Source organism: Sinocyclocheilus grahami, unplaced genomic scaffold, assembly GCF_001515645.1.
Source record: "Sinocyclocheilus grahami isolate Dianchi unplaced genomic scaffold, SAMN03320097.WGS_v1.1 scaffold781.1, whole genome shotgun sequence".
Taxonomy (NCBI): domain Eukaryota; kingdom Metazoa; phylum Chordata; class Actinopteri; order Cypriniformes; family Cyprinidae; genus Sinocyclocheilus; species Sinocyclocheilus grahami.
In genome coordinates this window covers 419,555-446,277 of record NW_015505960.1, presented here as the reverse complement: position 1 = coordinate 446,277, position 26,723 = coordinate 419,555, and the positions used below count along the sequence as shown (strand labels likewise).

At 37.5% G+C, this 26,723-nt stretch overlaps 2 protein-coding genes across 2 annotated transcripts in view; both read left to right on the top strand.

Moving 5' to 3' along the window:
- The window catches only part of LOC107561573 (general transcription factor II-I repeat domain-containing protein 1-like), an 18,910-nt gene extending 12,675 nt beyond the window's left edge, over positions 1-6,235 (top strand). The window contains exons 16-23 of the mRNA XM_016246045.1: positions 524-760; positions 870-898; positions 1,001-1,048; positions 2,605-2,682; positions 3,745-3,937; positions 4,060-4,097; positions 4,187-4,302; positions 5,698-6,235. Coding sequence (XP_016101531.1) covers positions 524-760; positions 870-898; positions 1,001-1,048; positions 2,605-2,682; positions 3,745-3,937; positions 4,060-4,097; positions 4,187-4,302; positions 5,698-5,766 — 808 coding nt within the window. The 3' untranslated portion in view covers positions 5,767-6,235. The remainder of the gene's footprint in view (positions 1-523; positions 761-869; positions 899-1,000; positions 1,049-2,604; positions 2,683-3,744; positions 3,938-4,059; positions 4,098-4,186; positions 4,303-5,697) is intronic.
- Positions 6,236-9,399: 3,164 nt separating this feature from the next.
- Positions 9,400-26,723, top strand: part of LOC107561572 (probable E3 ubiquitin-protein ligase DTX2) — a 23,577-nt gene continuing 6,253 nt past the window's right edge. The window contains exons 1-4 of the mRNA XM_016246044.1: positions 9,400-10,469; positions 12,431-13,019; positions 20,465-20,523; positions 22,763-22,900. Of these exons, the coding sequence (XP_016101530.1) occupies positions 10,142-10,469; positions 12,431-13,019; positions 20,465-20,523; positions 22,763-22,900 (1,114 nt within the window). The 5' untranslated portion in view covers positions 9,400-10,141. The remainder of the gene's footprint in view (positions 10,470-12,430; positions 13,020-20,464; positions 20,524-22,762; positions 22,901-26,723) is intronic.

Sequence of the window (26,723 nt, the reverse complement as noted above, 5' to 3'; positions counted from 1 at the left end):
TACATATCCCTCTGCCCGGTCTGTACCTGCCCTCCTACAAGCTTTAATGCCTGTCTCATAATCTTTACATGTACATGTGCGTGTCCGTCCAACTAACTGCCAAGTCCATTCTTGTAAGACATTTCAGTGAGTTTATGCTCAACATGGATATTACTAATAGTGCTGATTAAGCCACTGCGTTGTGTGGAGAAACCATGTCCTAATCTCTCAAAAGGAACATTTGGTTGTACATGAGTACGAACCTCTGTGAAGATCGAAACAGGACAGCGGCAGTTAATATACAAAAAAAAAATATTTTAACCGGTGATAATATCATAGGTTAAAATGTGGTAAGACAAGAGTTTTACATTTCTCATTCAACTCCAATCCCAATCCCCCAGTCTTACCCAAACAGTAGTCTCACCCGAGTCAGATCCAGTGTCAAACCTGTTCCCAGTGCTGTGCTAGTTTACCCACTACAGTAAACCCACATCCAATAGAATTCCCTAAATAGACTCCCAGTGTTAGCGCCTCTACTATATAGAAATACACTGCGGGTTGATATGAACGCTCAACTGCTGTTCAACAGGAAATACGGTGAGGCACTGGGCATTAAGTATCCTGTGCAAGTGCCTTACAAGAGGATCAAGAGTAACCCTGGCTCAGTGATTATCGAGGGCTTGCCACCTGGCATCCCCTTCAGAAAACCCTGTACCTTCGGCTCACAGAATCTAGAGAGGATATTAGCAGTGGCAGACAAGATCTCTTTCAGTATTACAAGGTGAGGTGCTGCGCCAAGTTTTTGAAGAGCTTTCGAACTTTTAAATCTTTTTAAGTAAGAAAAAAAAAAGTTATGAATGTGTATTTATTTATTTTTTTTATCTTTTCAGGCCTTTCCAAGGGCTTATTCCAAAGCCAGGTAAGCTGTGAAAATTTCATAGCACTGCTTTTTAAAAATTGTCTATATTTTTGCTGAATTACTCATGGAAATAAGTGAATCAAATCCTTTTTATTTTGCCAGCACCACGACGAATAACCATACTGAAGAAAGGTTACACCCCAATAAGTGGTAAGAATAAGGCATCATTTATGATAGATTTAGTGTTGTGGTTATGTATTGCAATTAAAGGCACAATATGTAATTTTCGCCGCTAGAGTGCGCGTATTCCAAATAAACAAAGAAACAAAGGCGTAGTTTGATGATGCCGTGACTGAGTGTAGAATCATGGGAGTTGTCGTCTTCATCCCCACAGCCGATGCAATCCGACGGGACTCGGGCAGAAATCATGTTCATGGATGAGCTAATGATTTATTAACGTAGTAGAATGAAGCAGGGTGAGGCAGAAAGCCATCGAAGTGAAACGAGGGCGCTGAACGAGCGCGACACATGGCTCGAAAGCAGCGGCGGAGCTTTTATTATGCCACAGTCGAGCGCTTCTGTTCCTTCCGGTCGTGCGTATGTGGGAAAAAAGCAGCGCTGTTTTATCATACTAGATACATTCGAACGTGCTGTTATAATGCTACTCTGTGCGGTTGTCACCTGTGTAATAAAACGCACAACATATTAAAGTGTCTTTGGTGTTTCCATGTTTTCTACAAAACAAAACCGGAAATCGAGGGGTTATGACGTTGTGATGTATTGGCAGGAGACAGAATGACACTATGGACACGGTCCGTGTCACTAGTTAAAATTGCTTATTTCTCTGGATTTAAACATTCTTTGAAACATTTAGGATAATGTAAGTACACAAGTCAGCAAAATATATAACACTGTTCTAGTGGTTTTTGGATATTTTAATAAAAAAATCTTACATATTGTGCCTTTAATGCACAAGTGTCCATGTCTACACTGGAAGTGCAGAGCATTGTGGTGCGACCAAACTAGGATCATTCCTACTATAATCAATAAAATCCACTTTAGTTTTACTGTTTGACTGAGATAAAATGATTCCATTTGCAAATATACAGCAGTTCAAAAGTAAGATTTTTTTGAATTGTTTTTGACAGAAGTCTTTTATGCTCACACTTTTTTTTCAGGATTCTTTGATGTTCAGGGGCACAAGTCAGCAAAATATATAACACTGTTCTAGTGGTTTTTGGATATTTTAATAAAAAAATCTTACATATTGTGCCTTTAATGCACAAGTGCCCATGTCTACACTGGAAGTGCAGAGCATTGTGGTGCGACCAAACTAGGATCATTCCTACTATAATCAATAAAATCCACTTTAGTTTTACTGTTTGACTGAGATAAAATTATTCCATTTGCAAATATACAGCAGTTCAAAAGTAAGATTTTTTGAATTGTTTTTGACAGAAGTCTTTTATGCTCACACTTTTTTTTCAGGATTCTTTGATATTCAGGGTTTTTTTTGCTATGAGAAAATTTGATTTAAATTGTTTTATTCACTTATTTAATCGTTTGTAATACTCTAAAATATATTTAAACAGTTTATTATAAAACAGCCAATGTCCAAGAGATTTTCTTTGAAAAATAAAGCAGGATAAGTCTAGCCTTAAGCATGAATCCATGTAAAATCTGTCTACTATGATTGATTTAGCTAGCATAAAAAGTTATGTTAATGTTGAATCTGTCAGTAAACTTGTCTTATCACTGTCCAACAGAAGAAGATGAGGTCAACCGGATGGGAGAGAAAGTGATATTAAGGGAACAAGTTAAAGAGCTCTTCAATAAAAAATATGGTATGTTAATTACTAGGGATGCACCGATATCGATACTGGTATCGGTATCAGGCCCGATACTGAGCTCTTGTACTCGTACTCGTACTCGTTAAAATGCCCCGATACCAAACGCTGATACCACACAGCATGTGATAAGCACCATATTCAGACAAAGAAACACCAACAACAAAACAACCGACAGCAGAATGGAGTTATTAGAGATTAAGAATGTATACGAAGTATTTTGATTCTGTCTCTCACAGTTGAGGTGTACCTACGATGAAAATTACAGATCTCTCCATTCTTTGTAAGTGGGAAAACTTGAAAAATCAGCAGTGTATCAAATACTTATTTGCCCCACTGTATGTAAGTGAGGACAGCAAAATAAAGTAAACTATGATAAATTATACCCAAAAATTCTTCATACAGTGGAAACTGATAAAAAATTTGGGACCAAAAATTATTCAGACCGAGTTTGGGAAAAAAATTGAAGTTGAGGTTTGCATGAAGCTGAATGACGGCATGCCCAGGAGACTATATGCTGTCATTAAGGCTAAGACTTTTGATAGTTTTTTAAATACTGTCATACTAACAGCTGTCTGAATAATTTTTGGTTGATTGTAATCCATTACATACCTTTCTATCAAAGGTATCTGACATTATCAAGCTGAATTTGTTCTGACACAGTTTAACTCTGAGTTCTTGTCATATGTATTACCATTTTCTAAACTTAAGCGAATAAACTGTGATACTGTGAGAAATGTTGAAGGTGTCTGAATAAATTTTGGTTTGAGTGTATCTATTTGATAAATGAAGTTAACCAACTAACATTATACATACTCTTTTGGTTTCTGTACCCAATATTTAAAAAATTTACAAATGCAATAAAAAATATTGGTATCGGTACTCTGTATCGGCAAGTACCAAAAATAAAAGTATCGGTATCGGGCAAGTACTAGAAAAAGTGGTATCGGTGCATCCCTATTAATTACTAATAACTGATTTATTCCTTCGTGCAAACAAACATATTTTTGTGGTTTTGAAAATACTCCAGTGCTTCATTAGTGACTGTCTTGTGTTCAGGTGAAGCTTTGGGTCTGGAGCGCTCAGTCATTGTTCCATACAAGTTAATCCGTGCCAATCCAGGCTCACTGGAAGTGTGTGGACTTCCGGATGATATTCCCTTCAGGAATCCTAATACTTATGACATAGTTAGGTTGGAAAAAATCCTGCAAGCCCAAGATGAAATTACTTTCAATATCAAAACCCCTCTACAGTAAGTGTTGTGTCAGATATGATTGTAGTGATTGTGTTGCATGAGCAATGCTTGCTGTGTTTAGTACTTGTACTTTATATATGTAAGTGTTGTTTGATCTCATTGATTTTGCCTTTGTTTAGGCCTTTCACAGAGTTATGTACTCAATCTTGTAATAAAGGTAAGAGCTTTCCTAAACTTTCTATTTCAAATAAAAAATAAATGTTTACAAATGCAAATTAGCACAAATGTGTACATCCTCTTTTGCAGAAGGTAAAGAAGTGTCTACAAATCGACGCAAACGTAAAAGAGTACTTGACAACAGTCAAGCAGCCATGCCCACTGGAGCAGACTCAACACTATCAACCAATCAGATTCCTGTCATGGTAACATATTATAGATTTTTTTTTTTTTATCTTTACTTCATCATAAAAGGCTTTTTCGTCCCAGAATACGTTTATAATGTGCCATTTTTTTAACAAGATTCAGTGAGGAATAAAATGTGGAGTAGGACTTAATAAATAGGCAGTTAGGTACTCGTTAACATTACACTACTGTTCAAAAGTGTGGGGTTAGGAAGAATGTTTTTTTTTTTAGAAATTCATAATTTTATTCAGCAAAGATGCATTAAATAGATTAAACAAAATTGTGATGTTGCAAAAAAATGCTGTTTTTTTTTCTTTCTATTCATCAGTAATCCTGAAAAAAAGTATCATAGTTTCCACAAAAATATTAATCAGAACAACTGTTTTTAATATTGATGATAATACTGTTTCTTGAGCCCAAAATCAGCATTTTAGAATGATTTCTGAAGGATCATGTGATGCTGAAAATTCTAGTACTATTTTACTATATTACAGTTTTAATGTATATTTGATCAAATAAATACAGCCTTGGTGAGCATAATAGACTTTAAACTTTAGAACATAAATAGTCGTACCGACCCCAAACTTTTGAATTGTATTGTGTACAGTAGTGCTGGGCGGTATACCGGTTCATACCGAATACCGGTGTTTATTTTTTAAAATGTGTCACTTAAACATCGTTCGGAACGCGACACTGTTTGAAAGGGGTCCCTTTTCACTGTTGCACTGTGGTGAGGGAACAGCTGTATCTGTTACTTAGCGTGAAAGTTCCGAAACTGAAGCTGTAGAACTAATAGAACGTGATGACATAGAAGAGCTCATTCACAATATCCACATTGACCGCCACAAATATCCACCGCCCCCTGCCATCAGCTCCCGCGTCTCACACACACACACGAGCGCGACTTTAGCACTAGATTTAGCAACTTTCAGACCCTTTCAGCGGATTGTTTCCATAGAATATTCATACTGACAAACCCAGTGACTTTTGTGGATAAACCTTAGCTATGGTTCAGTTGGAAGATTTCGCCAGTGCTGTCCCGCGAACGCGAGGTTTGACTTTCCCGGAGAAGTGTCACCTCTCTCAGCATCTGTTCTGTGCGTGAAACCGGTATAATTTCGAAAAATACCGTGATATAAATTTTTGGTCATACCGCCCAGCACTAGTGTACAGTACAATCACTTGTGCAGCCTAGATGACATCAGCTGAATAGTAATTTTACAGTCAGCACAAGTTCTTACATTTTGTTAAAACACAAAATATTTCAAACACAGATTATTTTTGCACAATTATTCCATGAACATGTATTAAGAGAGTAAATGGGGTCCATTCAAATGAATTTTCATGTTGACCTTCAAAGTGGCTGATTTTTACTAACTGAACTACTATTAAAAAGTCATTTTTTTATTTTTCAGCAATGGCCCATGTACATGGTGGACTATAGCGGAGTGAATGTTCAAGTTCCTGGAAAAGTCAAATACTAATAAACTTTCTGATTCTGTATGAAAGACTTCTACCATTAAGGGACCTTTTTTAAATAAACCTGACGTTTCTGAATGCTAAATTCAGCTTTCTTCAGAGCTGTGGCAGATCCTGCGGCTCGCGCGTGGAGACGCCTGTGTGTTCTGGCAGGTATTGAGAGAGTGTGAACTGTTGGATGCAGTTGTTTCTGAATGAAGTGCTAATGATGGAAAAACACGGCAGTAAATCAATCTGCTAGTGCTTTATTACTTAAAGGAATAGTACTCAACCTCACGTCAGTCCAAAAACAAATGCTTTTGATTTTTTAGTGGAACACGAAAATAGAAATCATGTAAAAGAAGATTTGTTCTGTGTGAAGATTAGTCAAAAACGGACTTTAAAAGGAATAGTTCATCCAAAAATGTAAATCTGCTGAAAATGTACACACCTTCAGGCAACCCAAGATGTACATGGGTTTATTTCTTCATCAAAACAGAATTTGGAGAAATTTAGCATTGCATCACTTGCTCATCAGTGGGCCCTCTGCAGTGAATGGGTGCCGTCAGAATGACAGTCCAAACAGCTGATAGAATCAAAACATTAATCCACACGACTCCAGTACAGCAATTAATGTATATGTACACACCTTCAGGCAACCCAAGATGTACATGGGTTTATTTCTTCATCAAAACAGATTTGGAGAAATTTAGCATTGCATCACTTGCTCATCAGTGGGCCCTCTGCAGTGAATGGGTGCCGTCAGAATGACAGTCCAAACAACTGATAGAATCAAAACATTAATCCACACGACTCCAGTACAGCAATTAATGTAATGAGAAGTGAAAAGTTTATTACTTAAAACCATCGCTTCTAGCCAAAATACCAGTCCATAATCCATAATAACACTTATTTATTTGTTTAGAACTGTTTTGGACGGTATACTGCAAATTTCTCCTAATTCAGACGAGACGAGATTTTCAATGGCGATACCAATATTATGGATAGAGGATGCACGTTTTTCCTGGAAGCAATGGTTTGAAGTTAAAAACGTCTTAATGATGAATTTATTACAAAACAATATTTGATGGACTGGAGTCTTGTGGATTACTGTGACGTTTTTAATTAAGTGTTTGGACTCTCATTCTGGCGGCACCGATTCACTGCAGAGGATCTATTGGTGAGCAACTGAAGTAATGCTAAATTTCTCCAAATCTGTTCTGATGAAGAAACAAACTCATCTACATCTATATCTTGGATGGCCTGAGGTTGAGTGCATTTTCAGCAAATTTTCATTGTTGGGTGAACTGTTCCTTTAAGTGTTCCACTAAAACATGAACAGCATACAGGCTTATACATATAGTATAAGTATATAGTATAGCATAATAATATATATATATACATATATATATATTATACAACATACATATAGGAAAGGAAAAGGAAAGGACGTGTGGCCAAGTGTGACCCAAACTCGGAATTTGTGCTTTGCATTTCACCCATCCAAGTGCACACACACAGCAGTGAGAAGTGAACACACACACACACCCCGTGAACACACACCTGGAGCAGTGACAGAACTATTCCTTTAGGAGGTTGCTTGTAAAAGGAGTAGCCGTTATTTGCATATCAGATGCACTATAATGCTTTTGTAATAGCAGATCCTGGACACAATCATGGTTAAATAACCATCTCATAAAGAGCAGTAAGAACGGGATTTGGGATTAGTTTTTTCCCCAAATACGTCTAATCACTGTTGGTATACACAGCCTTGTTTGGTGCCGAGAGCTCGTACAGTACTGTGCTTACTGGATACGACTCCTGTAGTTTTCTGGGTCTCATGCCTTGCAAATGTTTGTATTGTTATTTATTTATTTATTTAAATAAAAACTAGTATATGCAGGGAATGTAATCTACCACATTCAGTATAGAGCATAAAACACTGAATGACTAATGATGCTAAAAACAGCTAGCTACTGTATGTATTCAGAAAGAAACATCTGCTTCAGGTTTCGGGATGGAAAAGCCCTAACATGATAGCACTAACTTATATTCAACTGAGAGACTTTTTGTATTCTTTTAGCTTTGTAAATGACTCTTAAGTTCGTTAAAGTGAGGTATTCCCCGGAGAAAACACCATGAATGTATTGTTTGTAAAGGAAAGAATGCTATAATGTTATTATGTAATGACCGTCTCTGGAATCGCCAGTATTTATATGCTGTACCTTAATGCCATTTAGGCCTTTCAAATAAAATGTGTTGCCTTGCGTTTGTGTGATCATGATGTGAATGTTATGCAGTGGAAGCCTTGGAAATATGTGATCTCAAATGGAAACTAGATTAATGGAGAAGAAAAATTAACATTCCAGAAACATAAGACCATCATTAGCACCATCTGCTGGCCTGAAAGCAATATCAGACATCACTGATTTTTACAATATTTTTTACTTTTTACTAAAAAATACTGTAAAAAAAAACTGTAAATCTGCCATTTGAAAGAACTGTTTTCTATTTGAATATATTTTTAAAATGTATTATTCCTGTCATGCTAAAGCTCCATTACTCCAGGGGCAAGTTCAAGCTCAAACCGGTGTGCACCGTTTTGCTACCGTTTTTGTCGGGGCTGAACGCAGCCCAGCTTTCAGTGTCACATGATCCTTCAGGAATCATGCTGATTGCTGCTCAAGAAACTTTTCTTGTTATTATTATAGCTGTTAAATACAGCAATAATTGTGTGGGGGTGTTTCCATTTTTTCGATGAACCGAAAGATTGAAATGTAAAATAGAAATGTGAATTATTTGAAATTATTTTAAATAGAAATCTTTATTAACATTACTAATGTTAATTTCTGTATTGTCATTTTACATTTTTTTATTGCACATTTTGCATTTTTTAATGCACATACAATGCAAGACAGGGAACATAACATCGTAAAGAACGCCACACTGACATACAAAAAAATTACAATAATTTAATGGACTATAACAAAGATATGAATTAGGACACTAAAATTGTAACTATTTTGAAAATGAGGAGCATATGTTTCCCATCTTTCTACTTCGTTTTCTTAGAATTATTTGAAAGCAAATAATTTGAAATATTCTCACAACATTTTAGAAATAAAGGAGTGTTTACATTTCTTCTAATTACATGTTTAAATGTGTACATTTTCACCCACCAAATGTACAGGGAATTCAATATATCCTAAAACAGGGATAAATATGATTATTTTTCACTGAAATATAATTGAAAACATCCACCCAAAAATTAGAGGTAAAATCACAGCAGTAAAATGGTGTTCAGGAGTTACAGGAAAGGAAGAACAACCTGAAATCTCTTCTGTAAAATGTGCCCTGTGGATATATCCTAAACAGGATTTTTTTAACAAGCCTCTTTAACCTTTGGGGCAACAGGGTCAGTGTTAGAGTGAACGAAACTTCAACATCACCAAAGCTGCAGCACTGAAAGTCTGAAAGTCACCAACATGCTTAAAATAATGTATATAATTAACTGTAAATTACATAATTTACTGTAAATTATGTTTAATTTATTTTTTAACGAGCTATGTATGTACGTCACTTCTTTATAAAAAGGTGTGGAGGGACTTCTATTTTGCCATTTGCCATATTGTCTAGAAATACTTTCAAAATAAAAGTCTTATGCCATGCGGACGTTATATACCAGAGACAAAGTTTAATATTTGTTATAGTACGATTAACGACAGCCCTGAGTAAACTTCCAATAGCGTCAGAAAATTTGTTAGCAATTAAAAAATATATAAAGCACTTTATTTTCAAACCTGTAAAATATTGCGGAAACAGTCGAGCCATATTTACCGAGGGGAGTTCTCTGTGTGTGTATCTATGGGAATCCAGCAGCAGCAGCGAGTCAGCGACACAAACACACACCGCAGGCGAGGAAGTCACCGTAGCGCTACAACCCAGTGCGTACGTTACAAATCGAATTATCATGTCGAGTAGTGTGTTTTTATCCGCGACCTGACAACTTCAGTCTGCTGCCTACTAAATAGTCTCGGTTATATTATATGATAGTGGTTTATGAGCCTGGTAGCCGAATGGCGAAGAGAAGCGCGAGACGCGGCTAACGTTAGTCTGAAGCTGCGACTCCAGCAGCCCAACGAGATGATGCGACGTCAGCGGGTTTATGGTCAAATCTGCGGCTAAATAAACGTGTACCACTGAATAAAACACTACAGTGGCGATATTGATCGACCTCTTACGGAATACGACTAGTTAGCAGGCTAGCTGGGTTTAAACCGAATGGGTGGTGGTGGTGTTGGTGTTGTTGTTGTTGTTAGCTGGGCCAGATCGTCACATTGCTTTACTCGGGGTTGTTTTAATATCGCCGGCGGGTAGTTGGGACTTTTTCTAACAGATAAAATGGCAACGGGCTCCAGTTTCCATTCCGGAGGGAGTGGTTCTAGAAACGGACCATCATTCGCATCACCGTCGTCTTCCTCGTCTGGAGTGCCAGGACAGGCTCAGCCGATGGCGGTGGTTTGGGAATGGCAGGATGATCTGGGCTACTGGAGGCCCTACACCGGACAGGTGAGCAGCTACATCGAGCAGTGTCTCCAGCACCAGAGAGGAGCCGGGCCCGCCAGCAGCAGCAGCAGCAGCAGCAGCATCTGTCTGGCACAGGCAGACCCCAGCCTGTCTGCGTACATCATCGACATCCCCAACCTCAAACAGTTCAGACAGGACACGGGTGAGTGGGAGCTCAGACATCTCTCTACACACTGCTGAAGAAGAGTTGGAGTAGTGGTACTGTAGCATCTTCATTTCAACTTCTGTCTACTATGGTTTTATTATGGTGCACATCCCAAAATATCTTAGTACGTCATACTTTTTTCTTCTTCTTTGTTATTATTATTATTATTATTTATTAATAACTGCATTCATTGAACGAGATCTTATTAAATGGCACAAATTATGTCGTGGTATTTGAAATTTTTTGAAGTACCTTGTAGGGTCAACTTTGGTTCACAAATGTCAACTGGTATAACTTTCTGATATTCATGATTAAGGTGTGTGTGTGTGTGTGTGTGTGTGTGTGTGTACAATGTTCACCAAGGCTGCATTTATCTGATCACAAATAAGTCAAACTCAAATAAATAATAGAATTGTGTAGGCCTGTCACGATAACAACTTTTTGTTGTGCGATATATTGCCTCAGAAATAATTGCGATAAGCGATATTATTGTCATTTTAAAGACCATTTTATGCCACTGAATATATAATCATAATGTAACAGCATAATAATGTAAGAAGGCCTACACACTTCCAAATGACAACAAACTTTTTAATTTTTAAGAATATTTAGATCATGGAAATTAAGTGTCAAAATATTAGATAACCCGAATAAATAGTAAATAAACATTTTCTAACAAAAAGTGAAAAGTAGAAAAAAAGAAAAATGCACAAAGAACTTGTATGGAGATTTTTCCCGGACCTTCTTTTCTCTGTAAATTAAGGGTGCCACACTATTGCTGAAAAACAAGACCATAAAACATGGTGACATTCATTTTTAAGTAAATATAATGGGTGTCACCAAAAATGATTGCGGTCATGTACATATATCAATATATAAGTCGATATATCGATTATTGCGACAGGCCTAGAATTGTGAAATATTATAACTGTTTTCTATTGGAATATATTTTAAATTGTGATTTAGTCCTGCTGTGTGTCAAAGTTGTGTTTTTAAATCATTCTTTATTTGGAAATCATGTTTATTTGGTGCTCAAGAAACATTTCTTATTGTTGTCGGTGTTGAAAATAGTTGTATCATGGTTTACACAAAAATATTAAGTAGCACTTTTTTCTTTATTTTTTGGAGAATAGAAAGTTCGAAAAACAGTTTAATTGAAAATGAAATCTTTTGTAAACTTATAAATGTCTTTGTCATTTTTGATAAACTGAATGATTCTTAGCTGAAATATAAATTATAATTTTGTAGTATAAAAAAATATTAAAAGTACTAGTTTCTTTAGAAATAGTTTAGAAAAATATATTTCTTATTTCATAATGCACATTTTTGATAAATATTTATAATAGTATGTAGACAGTTTTATTATATATTTTTTAATCAACTTAGACATTTGTATGTTATTGACCCATATACTATGCTACGTGATGATATTACCATCTGGTACTGCCACAGTACTTTACTGTAAGAGACTGTTAAGAAGACATGGTTATTGCTCAATTTGGATTAAGTAAAGGTGTTACCATTTGTCAAGGAAGTGTCTCGATAATCTGCAGAGTGAAAGAAGCCTAGTGTGAATCCTGGCGGAAATTCAGTTGCTCTAAATGTATGATATTTATGCTTCATCCTTGATAACAGGTCATTAAACCCGCTGGGTAAAGCTGTGTAGTGCATAAATAGCGTTAGGTCTGTTAACTGGAGATTAGGCTTGTTTTTGGGGATTTTTGAATGACTTTGGACACCTGTGGTCTCTACGGAAAAGAACAGGAAAGAGGTGACAAAAATCTCAGGAAATAAGCTAACAGATGCCGACAGGATACACAGCATATTTTGTTGATGAAATACACAGATTTGTTTTAGAAGAGAAGCACTTTTTTGTGGTTGAGAAATATGTAAATGTTTTTTTAGAATGATAATGATCTTGTGCCTTTACTATGAAATATTTCTTTAACCCTTTTTAGGAAAGATGCGTGCTGTGCGGCGATCCCTGTTCCCGCAGTCCTTTGCCCTGGGCAGTGGGGTTCTTTGGGAGTGGGCCAATGATGAAGGAGGGTGGACGGTGTATGAGATCCGAACCTCCATTCTGCTGGAGCACAGCTACCAGGCAGGGCAGGCCACAGCTGACCTGAGCCCACACGGCTACAACTACATTGTGGACCTCACTGCTCTACAGCAAGTCAACAAGGCCACCAGCTACAGACGACATGTCAGGCGGCAAGGCAGCGTGCCATATCCTCTCGCCTCCGGTTCAGTTATTCACTCGGGCCCGGCCTGTTCCTGTCACCAATGTTTGAGCAATAGCAGCGCCGCCGGACCCATGATGAGCCGGTCACGGCATTCCTTCACCGTGGGGCAGGCCAACGGGCCCAGCCTCCAGACCCAGCATGGACGACTTCCTGGAACCAGCTCTTCTTCAGCCTACTCGCCCTACCCCAGAAGACCTCTCTCGATGGGAAGCTTGTTATGGAACGGCCCGTGGAGTACCCCCACCTCTGTGGCTCATCCTTCAGGACCACCACAGGCTTTTGGTCACCATGCAAATGGCTTAAGGTAAGACTAAAATGCCTGGTTCAGAAGTAGAAAAAATGCAAGTTATCCCTCATTTCATATTTTCTATATATTTCATATCATACAGTGGGGGAAAAAAAGTATTTAGTCAGCCACCAATTGTGCAAGTTTTCCCACTTAAAAAGATGAGAGAGGCCTGTAATTTTCATCATAGGTATACCTCAACTATGAGAGACAAAATGAGAAAAAAACAATCCAGAAAATCACATTGTAGGATTTTTAAATAATTTATTTGCAAATTATGGTGGGAAATAAGTATTTGGTCAATAACAAAATTTAATCTCAATACTTTGTTATATACCCTTTGTTGGCAATGACAGAGGTCAAACGTTTTCTGTAAGTCTTCACAAGGTTTTCACACACTGTTGCTGGTATTTTGGCCCATTCCTCCATGCAGATCTCCTCTAGAGCAGTAATGTTTTGGGGCTGTCGCTGGGCAACACGGATTTTCAACTCCCTCCAAAGATTTTCTATGGGGTTGAGATCTGGAGACTGGCTAGGCCACTCCAGGACCTTGAAATGCTTCTTACGAAGCCACTCCTTCGTTGCCCGGGCGGTGTGTTTGGGATCATTGTCATGCTGAAAGAACCAGCCATGTTTCATCTTCAATGCCCTTGCTGATGGAAGGAGGTTTTCACTCAAAATCTCACGATACATGGCCCCATATATTCTTTCGTTTACACGGATCAGTCGTCCTGGTCCCTTTGCAGAAAAACAGCCCCAATGCATGATGTTTCCACCCCCATGCTTCACAGTAGGTATGGTGTTCTTTGGATGCAACTCAGCATTCTTTCTCCTCAAGTTGAGTTTTTACCAAAAAGTTCTATTTTGGTTTCATCTGACCATATGACATTCTCCCAATCCTCTTCTGGATCATCCAAATGCTCTCTAGCAAACTTCAGACGGGCCTGGACATGTACTGGCTTAAGCAGGGGGACACGTCTGTCACTGCAGGATTTGAGTCCCTGGCGGTGCAGTGTGTTACTGATGGTAGCCTTTGTTACTTTGGTCCCAGCTCTCTGCAGGTCATTCACTAGGTTCCCCCGTGTGGTTCTGGGATTTTTGCTCACAGTTCTTGTGATCATTTTGACCCCACGGGGTGAGATCTTGTGTGGAGCCCCAGATCGAGGGAGATTATCAGTGGTCTTGTATGTCTTCCATTTTCTAATAATTGCTCCCACAGTTGATTTCTTCACACCAAGCTGCTTACCTATTGCAGATTCAGTCTTCCCAGCCTGGTGCAGGTCTACAGTTTTGTTTCTGGTGTCCTTTGACAGCTCTTTGGTCTTGGCCTTGGTGGAGTTTGGAGTGTGACTGTTTGAGGTTGTGGACAGGTGTCTTTTATACTGATAATGAGTTCAAACAGATGCCATTAATACAGGTAACGAGTGGAGGACAGAGGAGGCTCTTAAAGAAGAAGTTACAGGTCTGTGAGGGCCAGAAATCTTGCTTGTTTGTAGGTGACCAAATACTTATTTTACCGAGGAATTTACCAATTAATTCTTTAAAAATCCTACAATGTGATTTTCTGGATTTTTTTTTTCTCATTTTGTCTCTCATAGTTGAGGTATACCTATGATGAAAATTACAGGCCTCTCTCATCTTTTTAAGTGGGAGAACTTGCACAATTGGTGGCTGACTAAATACTTTTTTGCCCCACTGTGTATATATATATATATATATATATATTACCATGTGATACCATCACTGTATCATGGAAGCACCATAGGATTTGTAAGGGAAAGAGACTTATTTTAGTCATAATTTCAAGAACTCAGCACAAGCATCGAAGTCCTCCCACAGAGAGCGGTTTAAAAATACTCAACCGGCTTTTAGTCGTGATAAGAAAACAAGATGTTTGACCCGCAGAGTTTAAAATGACACCAAAGGTCTAAAGGTTTTATTACATCAGCTACTGAGCTCTTCTCCTTCCTGTCATTGTGTCTGTCCTCTTGTGTACTTTGTAGTAGTAGGCTCAGTCATTCTGTGTCATTCTGACTCCATTTGTAGCATAATTTTGATTACTACAAAAACAAATTGGGATATATTCATTAGTTTAAAAAAGGCAGGAAAAACTGTGGTAGCACTTTATTTTATAGATCTTTCTGTAGATAGTATGTACTTACTATGTAATTACTAGGAATGGAACGATACACCTACCTACCTCCCGATTCGATACTATCACGATACCTGGGTGCCGATACGATATGCATTGCGTTTTTTTTTTTTTAAGAATTTCGATTCTACAAGTATTGCGATTCGATATTGCTATGTGTTGCGAATTTTGTTTTTAACTCTAGACCATGGGAAAAAGTTGAAATACTTGATTATACCCTTAAAAGAGATTGTATATGATGAGTCATATTAACAAAAACAATGCATCACATCTTTCTGAACTTTTATTTCAGGAGCATACACATACACATACACAGTAGGGCTGCATGATAAATCGCATGCGATATTTAATGCGCATCTTGTCAAAAAGCCGGTTCTGTAATCAGCAGTAAATCTCCATCACGTGCATGCTTTCACATTGAGCAGCATTAACTACACAGAGCCGTTGTTCACTGACATTTACCGATGATTACAGAACCGGCTTTACTGATAAGATGCGCGTTAAATATCGCATGCGATTTATCGTGCAGCCCTAATACACAGTGTATATTTAAAGTACCTTGAACCATGAAACTTTCAAGTACCAAAACCCTGAACTTGCACATGAATATAATAGTCAAATGTTCAACAAAATGAGTAGAAAAAATACTTTCTGAAAAAAATAAATAATTTATGCATTTAGCTGACGCTTTTATCCAAAGCGACTTGCAGTGCATTCAGGCTATACATTTTTACCAGTATGTGTGTTCCCTGGGAATTGAACCCACGACCTTTTGCGCTGCTAACGCAATGTTCTACCACTGAGCCACAGGAACACTATAAAATAAAAGTGTTAAATATAATAGTGTTATAAATAAACATTACAAAATAAAGTGCTATGTTACTTTGCATACCATTTTAGTCATGTTTTCCCGGCAGTGTGTAAAATCCAAAGTGTTTCCACACTTGGGATTCAAAAAGTGAAGGTGCAGAAAGAGTTCTGGAAGAGGTTTGATCCTCTGCCTCCGTCATGGTTTTGCTTTTTCGCGTTGGCTTGAAATGTATATGACGTCATCTAATGCAGCGGCACTGCGCAGACCGATCATTGTAAGATGTTATCAAAGCACCGCGAGAGCTACAGAGAACAGACCGATCCGCATGCTTTCGAATCGCTCTCGCGGTACTTTAATGTCTTGCGCTGATCGTCTGCGCGGTGCTGTTCCAAGTCGAACACACCTATACATTTCGCCCTCTGTTGGAATTAAAAAGCGCTAACTTCTCCCCACCACCTCTTCGGAAAAGTAAAATAATTAAATACAAATCGATTCTGAGCTAAACCAATCGATTTCTAAATCGTTTAAAAAAAGAATCCCGATAGTTTGGTGAATCGATTTTTTCTCCCACCCCTAGTAATTACTGGGTAATAACTAGGGCTGTTGCGATAACCGCAATATCGCAATACCGCGCTATTGACGACCAAACCGCAAAGGACTGCAAGAACCGCAGCAACAGCGATTTTTGCATGTTTTTCTTTTTTCGTAAGGTTAAACAAGTTAGTAATGATAACATAATGTGTACCATGCTGATTTGTACAGAGGCTCCGTAGATTTGCACTTAACAAGCCTAAACAGACAGTGAATGAGAGAGAGATCGACTGAGCGCGTCTGTCCTCCAGGCCGAGTCATATATATTTGTGAAAACAGGTTGTCATGTCCAAGGAAAGCGAAATCTCTGTCTTAGCATCTACGCATAGCTGGTCAGCTGAGCCTTCTAAAGTGGCGCTCAAAATTAAAATGATTTCAACAGCGTGTTTCATTACGTCTCTTTGAATGAATGAATCAGTGTTTTTGAACGTGTAGTTGAATGACAGTCCCTTTCCACCACCTTGTGGCGTAACACTGTAACTGCACTGACTGACAGCTCGTCTATCAATAGAAAGTCTCTTGACCAGTCAGATTTGAAGATCAGATTACAACTAGGCTAACTGTTATACATATAGCCTAACGATCTTATTGTCAGGTTAAATGTTCTGTTATGTGGACCGTTATTTTGTAATTCTCTTCCATTAACTTCACTTCCTATATATATATATATGTGTGTGTGTGTGTTTGTGTATATATATATGCATACCGTGCTATTGAGCCACTCAAAATGACCGCAAGGGAGATTCCCTCACCGCGACAGCCCTAGTAATAACTAGGTACTAACCCAAAACCAAGTACCAAACTTAACCTTAACCCATGCTGAAGAGATGATTTGCCCTAAAATTAAAATTCTGTCATTTACCCTGCCTCATGTCGTTCCAAACCTGTATGACTTCTTTTTTCTTTTCTGTAGAACATAAGAGTTTAGAAAAGTTTGTGTTTTTGTCTATACAGTGAAAGTCAATGGTAACCAAAACTATTTGGTTACCAACATTCTTCAAAATATTATGTATTCTGCAGAAGGAAAAAAAAAGAAAGTTAATGTACAGTCACATTAGCAAAATTTCAGCAGAATTTCACAACAAAAAAGGGCTATTGTCCATTGTGTAGCAATGTATGAAGCACAGCGCACACAGAAGTCGCTTTCAAACCAAGCAGGTTTGAAAGCAGGAACATAAGTGAAATCTATGTGGGGAAATCATTGGCCCTCACACAAAACCCCAGATTGTTCAAATTTCTACTGGATTTTGCCCACAAAATTTGGCAGCGAAACGGTAAATGTGGCCGCACGGTACATGATGATACAATTTTCATTTTTGGCTGAACTATTCCTTTAAGTCCATGTATTTACCTTATATTACTCAGTATACTCTTGGGTAAGTATGCTGGGTAATATATTACACTGTTCATGCACTTACTGTACAAATAAAGTTCAACCAGAATTGTGGTTGCCTGAAAGAACTTGCAATGGAAGTAATACACATTAAAATGTGCAATGTCTTTAAAAGTAAAGCCACAAAACTAGTAGTCCCAAGGTAAAATTACAAATTTGCCACTAAAATAATATAATTTAAAATATATATATTTTTTTAAATATGAGCTTCACATTTTTACTTAAAATGTGGGTTAACAGGAAAGCCAATACAACAGCATGCTAATTTCCTTTCTCAGTCTGGACTGATTTTAATGCAAGAGCAGTAATGATCATCCTCCCTTTTGTCCTGATACTATAATTGGCTGTTCCTCTGTGCACTGTGTCATATCCTCCCCTCTGTGTGGATCTTTAGGACACGTGGAGGAGAGCAGGTCTGCACTTACTGTGCTGACTTAAAGGGGAAGACCCAGATTTTAGTTATTATTCTCTTCTGGAAAACTGGGTTGAAAGGGGAACCAGGAAATGTCTTTTTTTTTTTTTACGCATGCCTCTCTCACTCCTCATTCACACAGTCAACTTACACAAACATCCATAGCTGAGCTTATGAGACCTTAGTTTCCTTGTCAAGTGGTCAAAGTACACCACACTTGGTTATAATCTTTCATGATTACTCTGGAATGAACAGTCTCAGCTGAAATCAAAACCTCTAGCTGAATAATAAAACACAAGCAATAAAAGATCAACAACATCTGGACAGAGAATATATAACTTATTAGTGTTGCTTACTAAAGTTCAGATTTGCTCATATTTAGGGTGAGACATTTAAACAAACTCTTAAACTTAAGTTCTGGTGCTTAATTCATCCCACGCAGTGTCTGCTGGTTAGTTTTACGCAGTGTGAAATCTACCACCTCATTGTCATGAGATTCTCAGATCACTGTGGGAGTGTCATGCGGTTTCCTTGTCAAGTGGTCAAAGTACACCACACTTGGTTATAATCTTTCATGATTACTCTGGAATGAACAGTCTCAGCTGAAATCAAAACCTCTAGCTGAATAATAAAACACAAGCAATAAAAGATCAACAACATCTGGACAGAGAATATATAACTTATTAGTGTTGCTTACTAAAGTTCAGATTTGCTCATATTTAGGGTGAGACATTTAAACAAACTCTTAAACTTAAGTTCACATTTTGGTGCTTAATTCATCCCACGCAGTGTCTGCTGGTTAGTTTTACGCAGTGTGAAATCTACCACCTCATTGTCATGAGATTCTCAGATCACTGTGGGAGTGTCATGCAAGCTGTAATTCCTGCGAATTGGAGTGCCACTGTATAGATAAAGCAAAGTTGAATTGTAAGAAAAACAGCAATTGAAAATAAAAAAGACAGCAGCTTGCCAACCAGCGGATGAATACAGTTGTTTAAGTAGCAGAAACATCAGATGCTTATGTTTACATTTGCATAAATCAGGGATTTACTTTACATTTCTTTTATATTGCTGTAATTCACATATTTACTTGAATGTTGTTCTTTCAGGTTATGCATCAAATTGATATCTTAAAAGTACTTTGTTGGGTTTCATACTCTTGACACTTAATAAAAAAGAAAATCTGATGTTGTCTGGAAAGTAGAAAATGTGACATTTACAATAAGATAAAGTTCACTGTAACATCATTCTCCTCATTAAAATTATTTCTGATTTGTTCAAAAGCTTTATTATTTATATGAGTGGTTACCAGTGTTATTTTTTTCTTTTCTTTGTTTGAAATCCTTTTAATTCTTTTTTTATGTACTCCGATTATGTGCATCTACACTTCCGTTTTTGGTCTGAAACGTTTTTTTTTTTTTTTAAATGTTTGTGAAAGAAGTCTCTTAATCTTCACCAAGACGGTATTTGCATGATCAAAATACAATAAAACGGTAATATTGTGAAATATTATCACAGTTTAAAATAACTGATTTCTAATTTAATGTTTTAAAATATAATTTATTTTCAGCATCGTAACTCAGTGTCACATAATCCTTTAAAAGTAATTCTAATATGCGGTTGTGCTGTTTTTACTTCTTTTTTTTTTCGAGATTCTTTGACGAATAGAAAGTTAAAAAGAACGGCATTTATTTGAAATAGAAATATTCTAAAACATTACAAATGTCTTTACTGTCACTTTTGATAAATGTAATGCATCCTTGCTGAATAAAAGTATTCTTGCTTTCAAAAAAAAAATAAAAATCTTACTGACCTTAAACTTATGAAAAGGTAGTGTATATTTAAAAGACATATCAGATGGCATAGCATGAGTAACACCATGACAGCTTGAGAAAGCTGGGGAATTCCCTTGGAAAGTATCTTGCTTTCATTTTATCTTTATTAGGTCAACAGCAATCTCAACCAACTGAATTCCCCCTCTTTTGTATCATAAAAAGAACATGACGCAGTTTCTGTTATGGGAGTGCAAGTCATTGTGAAATGCTTTTGTTCTCATGCATTAATGTCTGCATGCATTAAAGTGTGTATGTTTCTGTCTCCACAGCATCTCAACCATCCCTCTACACATGAACGGATCCAGTAGTGTGAACTCTGCACTGGCAGGTACAGCACTCACCCGTCACACATGCCACACCAGAGAAACTCCTTACAGTGATGCACTGGGCTCTCCGTCTCCTCATCCCAGAAAGCTGTTTGATGCTGCAGTAGCAGCTGAACGGTTTCTTGGGAGTGTCAGTATGAACCACAGAAACATTTTCCCAGTGCGGTGAAAGTCAGTGAAGTTAGCTTTGGCATTCTTCAGTGAATGTGTCACAAGTACATTCATGCATCTGCCTTGCTTTATATTGGTTCCACCTTTTTGTCTTGCGTCGGCTGTGTCACCAATCAGTTTATGATCAGTTCATTGAGTCACCAGTTTGTGGGTTTTGAGTTGGTGTGTTTTAAAAGAGCTTGCCTTTCAACAAGTTTCAAGCTAATGGCGCGTGTCTGGGGATGCTGGATATCTGTTGTTCTTGTAGCTGACAGCTGCTGCACCAAGATGAATGAGGCATTCGGAGAACAGAAAGACAGATTTGGGACAAAGAGACATTTCCAATGTAATTTTCACTAGATTGAAGGTGGGGAGATTTTGGGTGGGTCTTGAATAAAGTGAGCAATACAAACATGAGTTTAAACTGTAGGATTTCTTAATGCTCATGTTCACCTGACAGTTGACCACCCCATCTCGAGGACATTGTGTATGATGTAACATCATAAGCACAATCTGCTGATGTTTTTGTGCAATTTTTGTGTATGCACTAATTTCTGCATAGACAATGAATGGTGCATATGTGAGTAGTGTGAATAGTTGAACACTCAACTATGTACTGTAGCGTGCCAGACAGGATTAACAGCAGACACAGATGATCCAAACTCAAATGTTTAGATGGGTGATCTGGATTTTGTGAGAGTTACTACATCTGTGTAATTGTTAGTTGTTTGAAAACTGAATGTTAAAGGGATAGTTCGCCCAAAAATTATAATTATGATCATTTACTCACCCTCAAGCTGTTTCAAACCCATAAGATCTTCAAAAAACAAATGAAGATATTTTTAATGAAACCTGATTGCTGTCCATTCACTGAAAGTCAATTCCAACAAAACTTTTGAGTCTATATGAATTGAATGGTTTAATCAAAGTCTTCTGAAGAAAGAGACACAATTGCTTTATATGATAAATCTATGAAAAAGTAGAAAGAGATAAAAACCGGGAAATGGTTACTGAAAGAGTTTTGAGTAGTAAAAAGTAAACCCAAGTATGAACAGCCAGATTTTTTTTATGTTTTTCCCAAACCATTCAGCCCTAAAAGGTTTTCTCACTCAAAAAAAAGTCAGCTTATTTTTTTTTATTCTTTTTATTTTTAATGCAGATGCACTTCCCATCCAAATCACCCCACTAGCTGTAACATTATTCATTCTTTCTAAATAGCTGTTCAAAAATTCTTGTAATTTTTTATATTGCAAATTATATTGCAAAAAAAACTAAACCAATCAAAATGTTGGGCAGCCCTAGTTTGTATCCACATGAGAGTGAGTAAATGACTGAACTATCCCTTTAAAAAATGTTTTAGGTATTGTCCCTGTATATAGGGAAGTGCAAAATTATGATCAGTTATCTTTGTAATGGATTTGTTGGTGGATTTCCTGAATCGCTAATCGTCTTAAGAAAACACTGTATAATTAGGCTGTATTGGGTCCATCTGACCCCAACCAGATGCATTTCACAGCATGGGTCTTGAGACAAAATGGTTAAACTTCAAAAGTCTTGCTGTCATCAAAATGTAATGTTTGTGTTCAGGTTTTTTCAAATGTGTTGGTCCAAAGCTTAAAACCCTGTGCTGCTTTAATGTTGTTTGTGATGCATCAGGAAGCATTTACTTTTCATGCTGGTCTGTTATTATGGAGTAATGGAAGATGGTCTCTTCCTGTCAAAGTGGACCAGACAGCCAAAAGTCTGGCTCTGTGAGAGCAATGTGAGATCCTTGTCTCCTCTGAAGGTGGTTTGAATGATTGGATCGCAGTTAGTGTCCAAAGCCCATTGGATTCCGTTTCGTGTACTGGATTTATTTAATTTAATCCTAGATGGATATTAAGAGCAGGTGGGATTGTAGTCAGCACCTATAGCTGGACTGATATAATTATTTCCTCCTCAGTAAGTAGGACCCTAAACTTTTCTTGACTTCATCAGAGCATGCCTCACTTGTGGTTGGCCTCTCCACTCTTGGCTCATTACTCTTCCTTTCCTTCACTCCTCCTCCTCCCTTCCTCCTGCATGTCTCCACATGGCCTTCGGCCGTTCCAGGCATGGCTTCCATTTTGATGTCAGCTGCAGGACTGGGAGTTCGCTTCTTGACCATCCCCTTCTCCCAGAGTGGCGCCAGCAGGCTCACCAATGGCCAGCCCAGCTCCATTAAGAGGGCAAAGAGACAGTCCAGGACAGGTAGTTAAGCACCGCCAACCAGCCCGACCAAACCTGCCCTCCGCTGGCCTGCAAACTGTTGCCGCTCCTATCCTTTTTTTAATTGCTGTTTTTTAGAGGTCGACCGATAGTGGATTTTACCGATACCGATAGCTAGGTTGGACCACACCGGCCCGATACCGAGTAATCAACTCATGGATTTTAAAAATGAATACTGAACGAAATCTAAAATTCTGCTCTACTAGTAAAAAAAAAAAAAAAACAGTACTGAACCATACTTTGTAAATTATCATAAATATCAATATTAAATATTAATTATATATTGATCATTAAAGTTAGTTCTTAGCTTATTAACTAATGTTAACAGAAGCAAATAATGCAAAATCTATTAGTAGATGTTGAAATTAGCACACTCTAATTAGATTAAATATCTACACAACGGCCATAGCATGAAATCACATACTGTACATATGGATATTGTATGTATACTCTCACACTTTAACTTCTATTCTAGAAGTTCTATTCTTCTATTCTAGAACACATGATGATTATCTAATCAAAATAACAAAATATGGCAGTCGCACACCAGGCAAAAAGCGCAGCGGCGCATCAAGGAGAACTCGCAGGTATCACACACACTGGACATGCCGCGTTCAGTTCAAGTGGTGGTCCAAAACTGTTTACTTTAAAAAGCGGCACAGATGAGTTTGAAGTTCAGTGTTTAAACAAAAACAGCAAACCGTAAAGAAAAAGCACAATCTATATTACAGCTCTCTATATGAAGCATACAGACTTTATTAGAGCCACAGAAAAACAAACGTTTCACTGAAAAAAGCACAATACACAATTTTACAACAATTTAGTGGAAAACTGTGTGAATGGTGCTCTGCAGCGTGGCAGGACTTCTGTCAGCTGAATCAACATATCAGCTTGCTTTCTCACATCACAGCTTTAAATCTGCAACTTTGCTGGCTAACAAATGCATTAATGTGACCAGCTGGATATAAACTAATGCAAATAGTTGGTAACAATCGTGACATTAAACATTTGGGTCGGACTTACGTGTGTTTTGGTCACATTGTTTAACCATTTGAGGTGCTGCTAATGTTCGCGTCCTCTCAGCATTGATAGCAAACATACTGCTGTCCTTTCTCCACTAATGCAGCATCTAGTCAACAAATTAATTACGTAGTAATTGAAAATTACGTAGAAAACATGCTCTACAGTGTACTGTATACATACCGTTCCGTTGTCTGTTTTAAATGCGCATCTTAAGTGTCCCGCTCTGCAGTGTCATGTCAAAACAAACAGCACGTGGTGTCAGTGATTCAGCTCTAGATGCCGCTCTCGTACTGTCTAATGACAGTGTTTAGCTCCAGCAACTGATGCAACCCGGAAAAACTATCGGCATGGATTTTTGCCAATAATTCCAGCAATCAACTATCAGTGCTGATAAATTGCAAAACAGATACATCGGTCGACCTCTACTGTTTTGCCTACCATTCTACTTTCAGTTTATATTTTCCTCAAGGGGTCTAGTATTTCAGCTTCATTCTGACATGTGCCTTCCGGCCATTGCAAGATGTTTTATGTTTCACTATTTATCGCTTGCTTCGGCTGCCATGTTTTCACCCATTTCATGTTTATGCTGTCATGGTCACACTGTCTTGCTTCCATCCTCCCGATCACATAATGAATGCACTATTGATGGGATTCGGCTTGACACCTGCCTGCTCACCTGTGGGACACTGCAGACAGATGTCTGCTGGGGGGTTTATGGAATAACAATGGTTCCCGGTCTGTTTTTTTCTTTCTCTCTAACCCTGCATAACCTGTGTTGTTGTTAATGCCAGTTATTTCAACGTTTGTAACACGGAAGATGGATATTAGGTTCAGACTGACACTCACAAGCAATGTTAGTTTACTGCTTTAATATCAGCTTACTAAAACATCCTAAACACATTTTCTGTATTGAACTGGCTATTGCAGTGTTGTCTGACAACTAGGGTTGGGTATCGAAAGCTGGTTCCATATTTCCAAGAACCGGGTATTCGATAAGACGCGTGCATTTCGATTCTGCTTAACAATTCCTGCGTTCGCATTTTAATGTGATTTAAAAACGATTTAAGTGCAGGAACGGAAAGAACTTGCGCCCTGTTTGTGTGCAGCCCACACTAAGCGCAAGCGCGAGCACAGAGAACAGAGGTTGCGGTACGGGTTCGCGGTTTGTGTCTGTTCTCGAACCGTTCCGTATTTCCACTGTAGAAAAGGTTGTTCCGGGCCGAAACTGACTTCTTTCATATTTGTCGACCAATATGCAGAAAACTATGTCTGTATATCATCATAAACACAGCCGTTTTTGTCTTACGTGAACGTAAACAGATAAGAAAGAAAACATGCATGTACAGTATTTTTAGATCTGCGTGTGTTCGGTGTTAAAGAGACAGCAGCCTAATAAACGCGCCACCTGTCATTAATGTTAATCAAAGAACAAAAGAAAATCATTCTTGACCAAATACTTATTTTCCACCATAATTTGCAAATAAATTCTTTAAAAATCCTACAATGTGATTTTCTGGATTTTTTTTTCTCATTTTGTCTCTCATAGTTGAGGTATACCTATGATGAAAATTACAGGCCTCTCTCATCTTTTTAAGTGGGAGAACTTGCACAATTGGTGGCTGACTAAATACTTTTTTTCCCCACTGTATATAATTTGCTGTGGTATTTTTTTAAAGCATAGGCAAAATTCCTCTTGCAGTGTGCTGTAGGCTGCTGATTTTTGCTCGTGTTATTCAGCTGCAACAGAATGCTTTGTAAAAAGACAGAATAAATGTTTGACTGGATTTTTTTTATATTGGATTTTTTATCTTATTGGAATCGATAAGAATCGGAATCGATAAGCAGAATCTGAATCGGAATTGATAAAATTCAAACAATACCCAGCCCTACTGACAACTCTAAAAACTAACACCAGGATGTATAATCTGAACAGTGTGTGCTTTTATACGGTATGTAAAAGGCTGATAAGTATCAAAAATTAACCGTTTAAAAAAAGCCATTTATATAACAAATATTTCTTTAAATTCTGATTGGATGTGCCACCTTCAGAGCCTTTGTAAAATGACTGATAAATGCACATATAAACTTTTACTTATCAAATTGTTTATTATTATTATTATTATTATTAGTTGTATTAGTATATTTAATTATAAAATGAAACAATTTAGTTTTAAATAGGTGGGAGGAAAAACTATGTTTCAGTGCTTTTACAAGTGAACACAGTTTCTTGGGGAAATTCAAAAGTTTTGTGGGTGAACTCAAAAGCTTTGAAATTTTTCCTCCCATCTCATGTTTTTCCCCCCATCATCGTGTCCCCTTAGGGACTGATGTGCAAAAAATAAAGAGTTTTAATTGGTTTTGCTTAAACTTTTCTAGGGGAAATTTCATAAATGGTTTAATGTGTTTACATGAGCTTATATGTGTCAGCGTATAATCAGTGTACGATAATGCATGAAAATGCATAAAAATTCAAGCAAACTCTGATTCAGGAAGTCTAGAGCAAGCATTATTGCCTTAGCTATTTGTTTTTGTTACTTGGAAATACACTGGAAACGGATGTCATAGCATGTCTAACTGCTTCCTACCAAAACACATTTCCAGAATGTAATTGGTCATAGAAACCAAAACAAACATGACATTTTGCATTAATGATACAATAGGAGTTTATCTTCAGATAAACATTATTTTAAGTATCTGCATACTGCACAAATAGTCAAAGTGTTTATAGCTGTGAATAATTAATTATATATATATATATATATATATATATATATATATATAT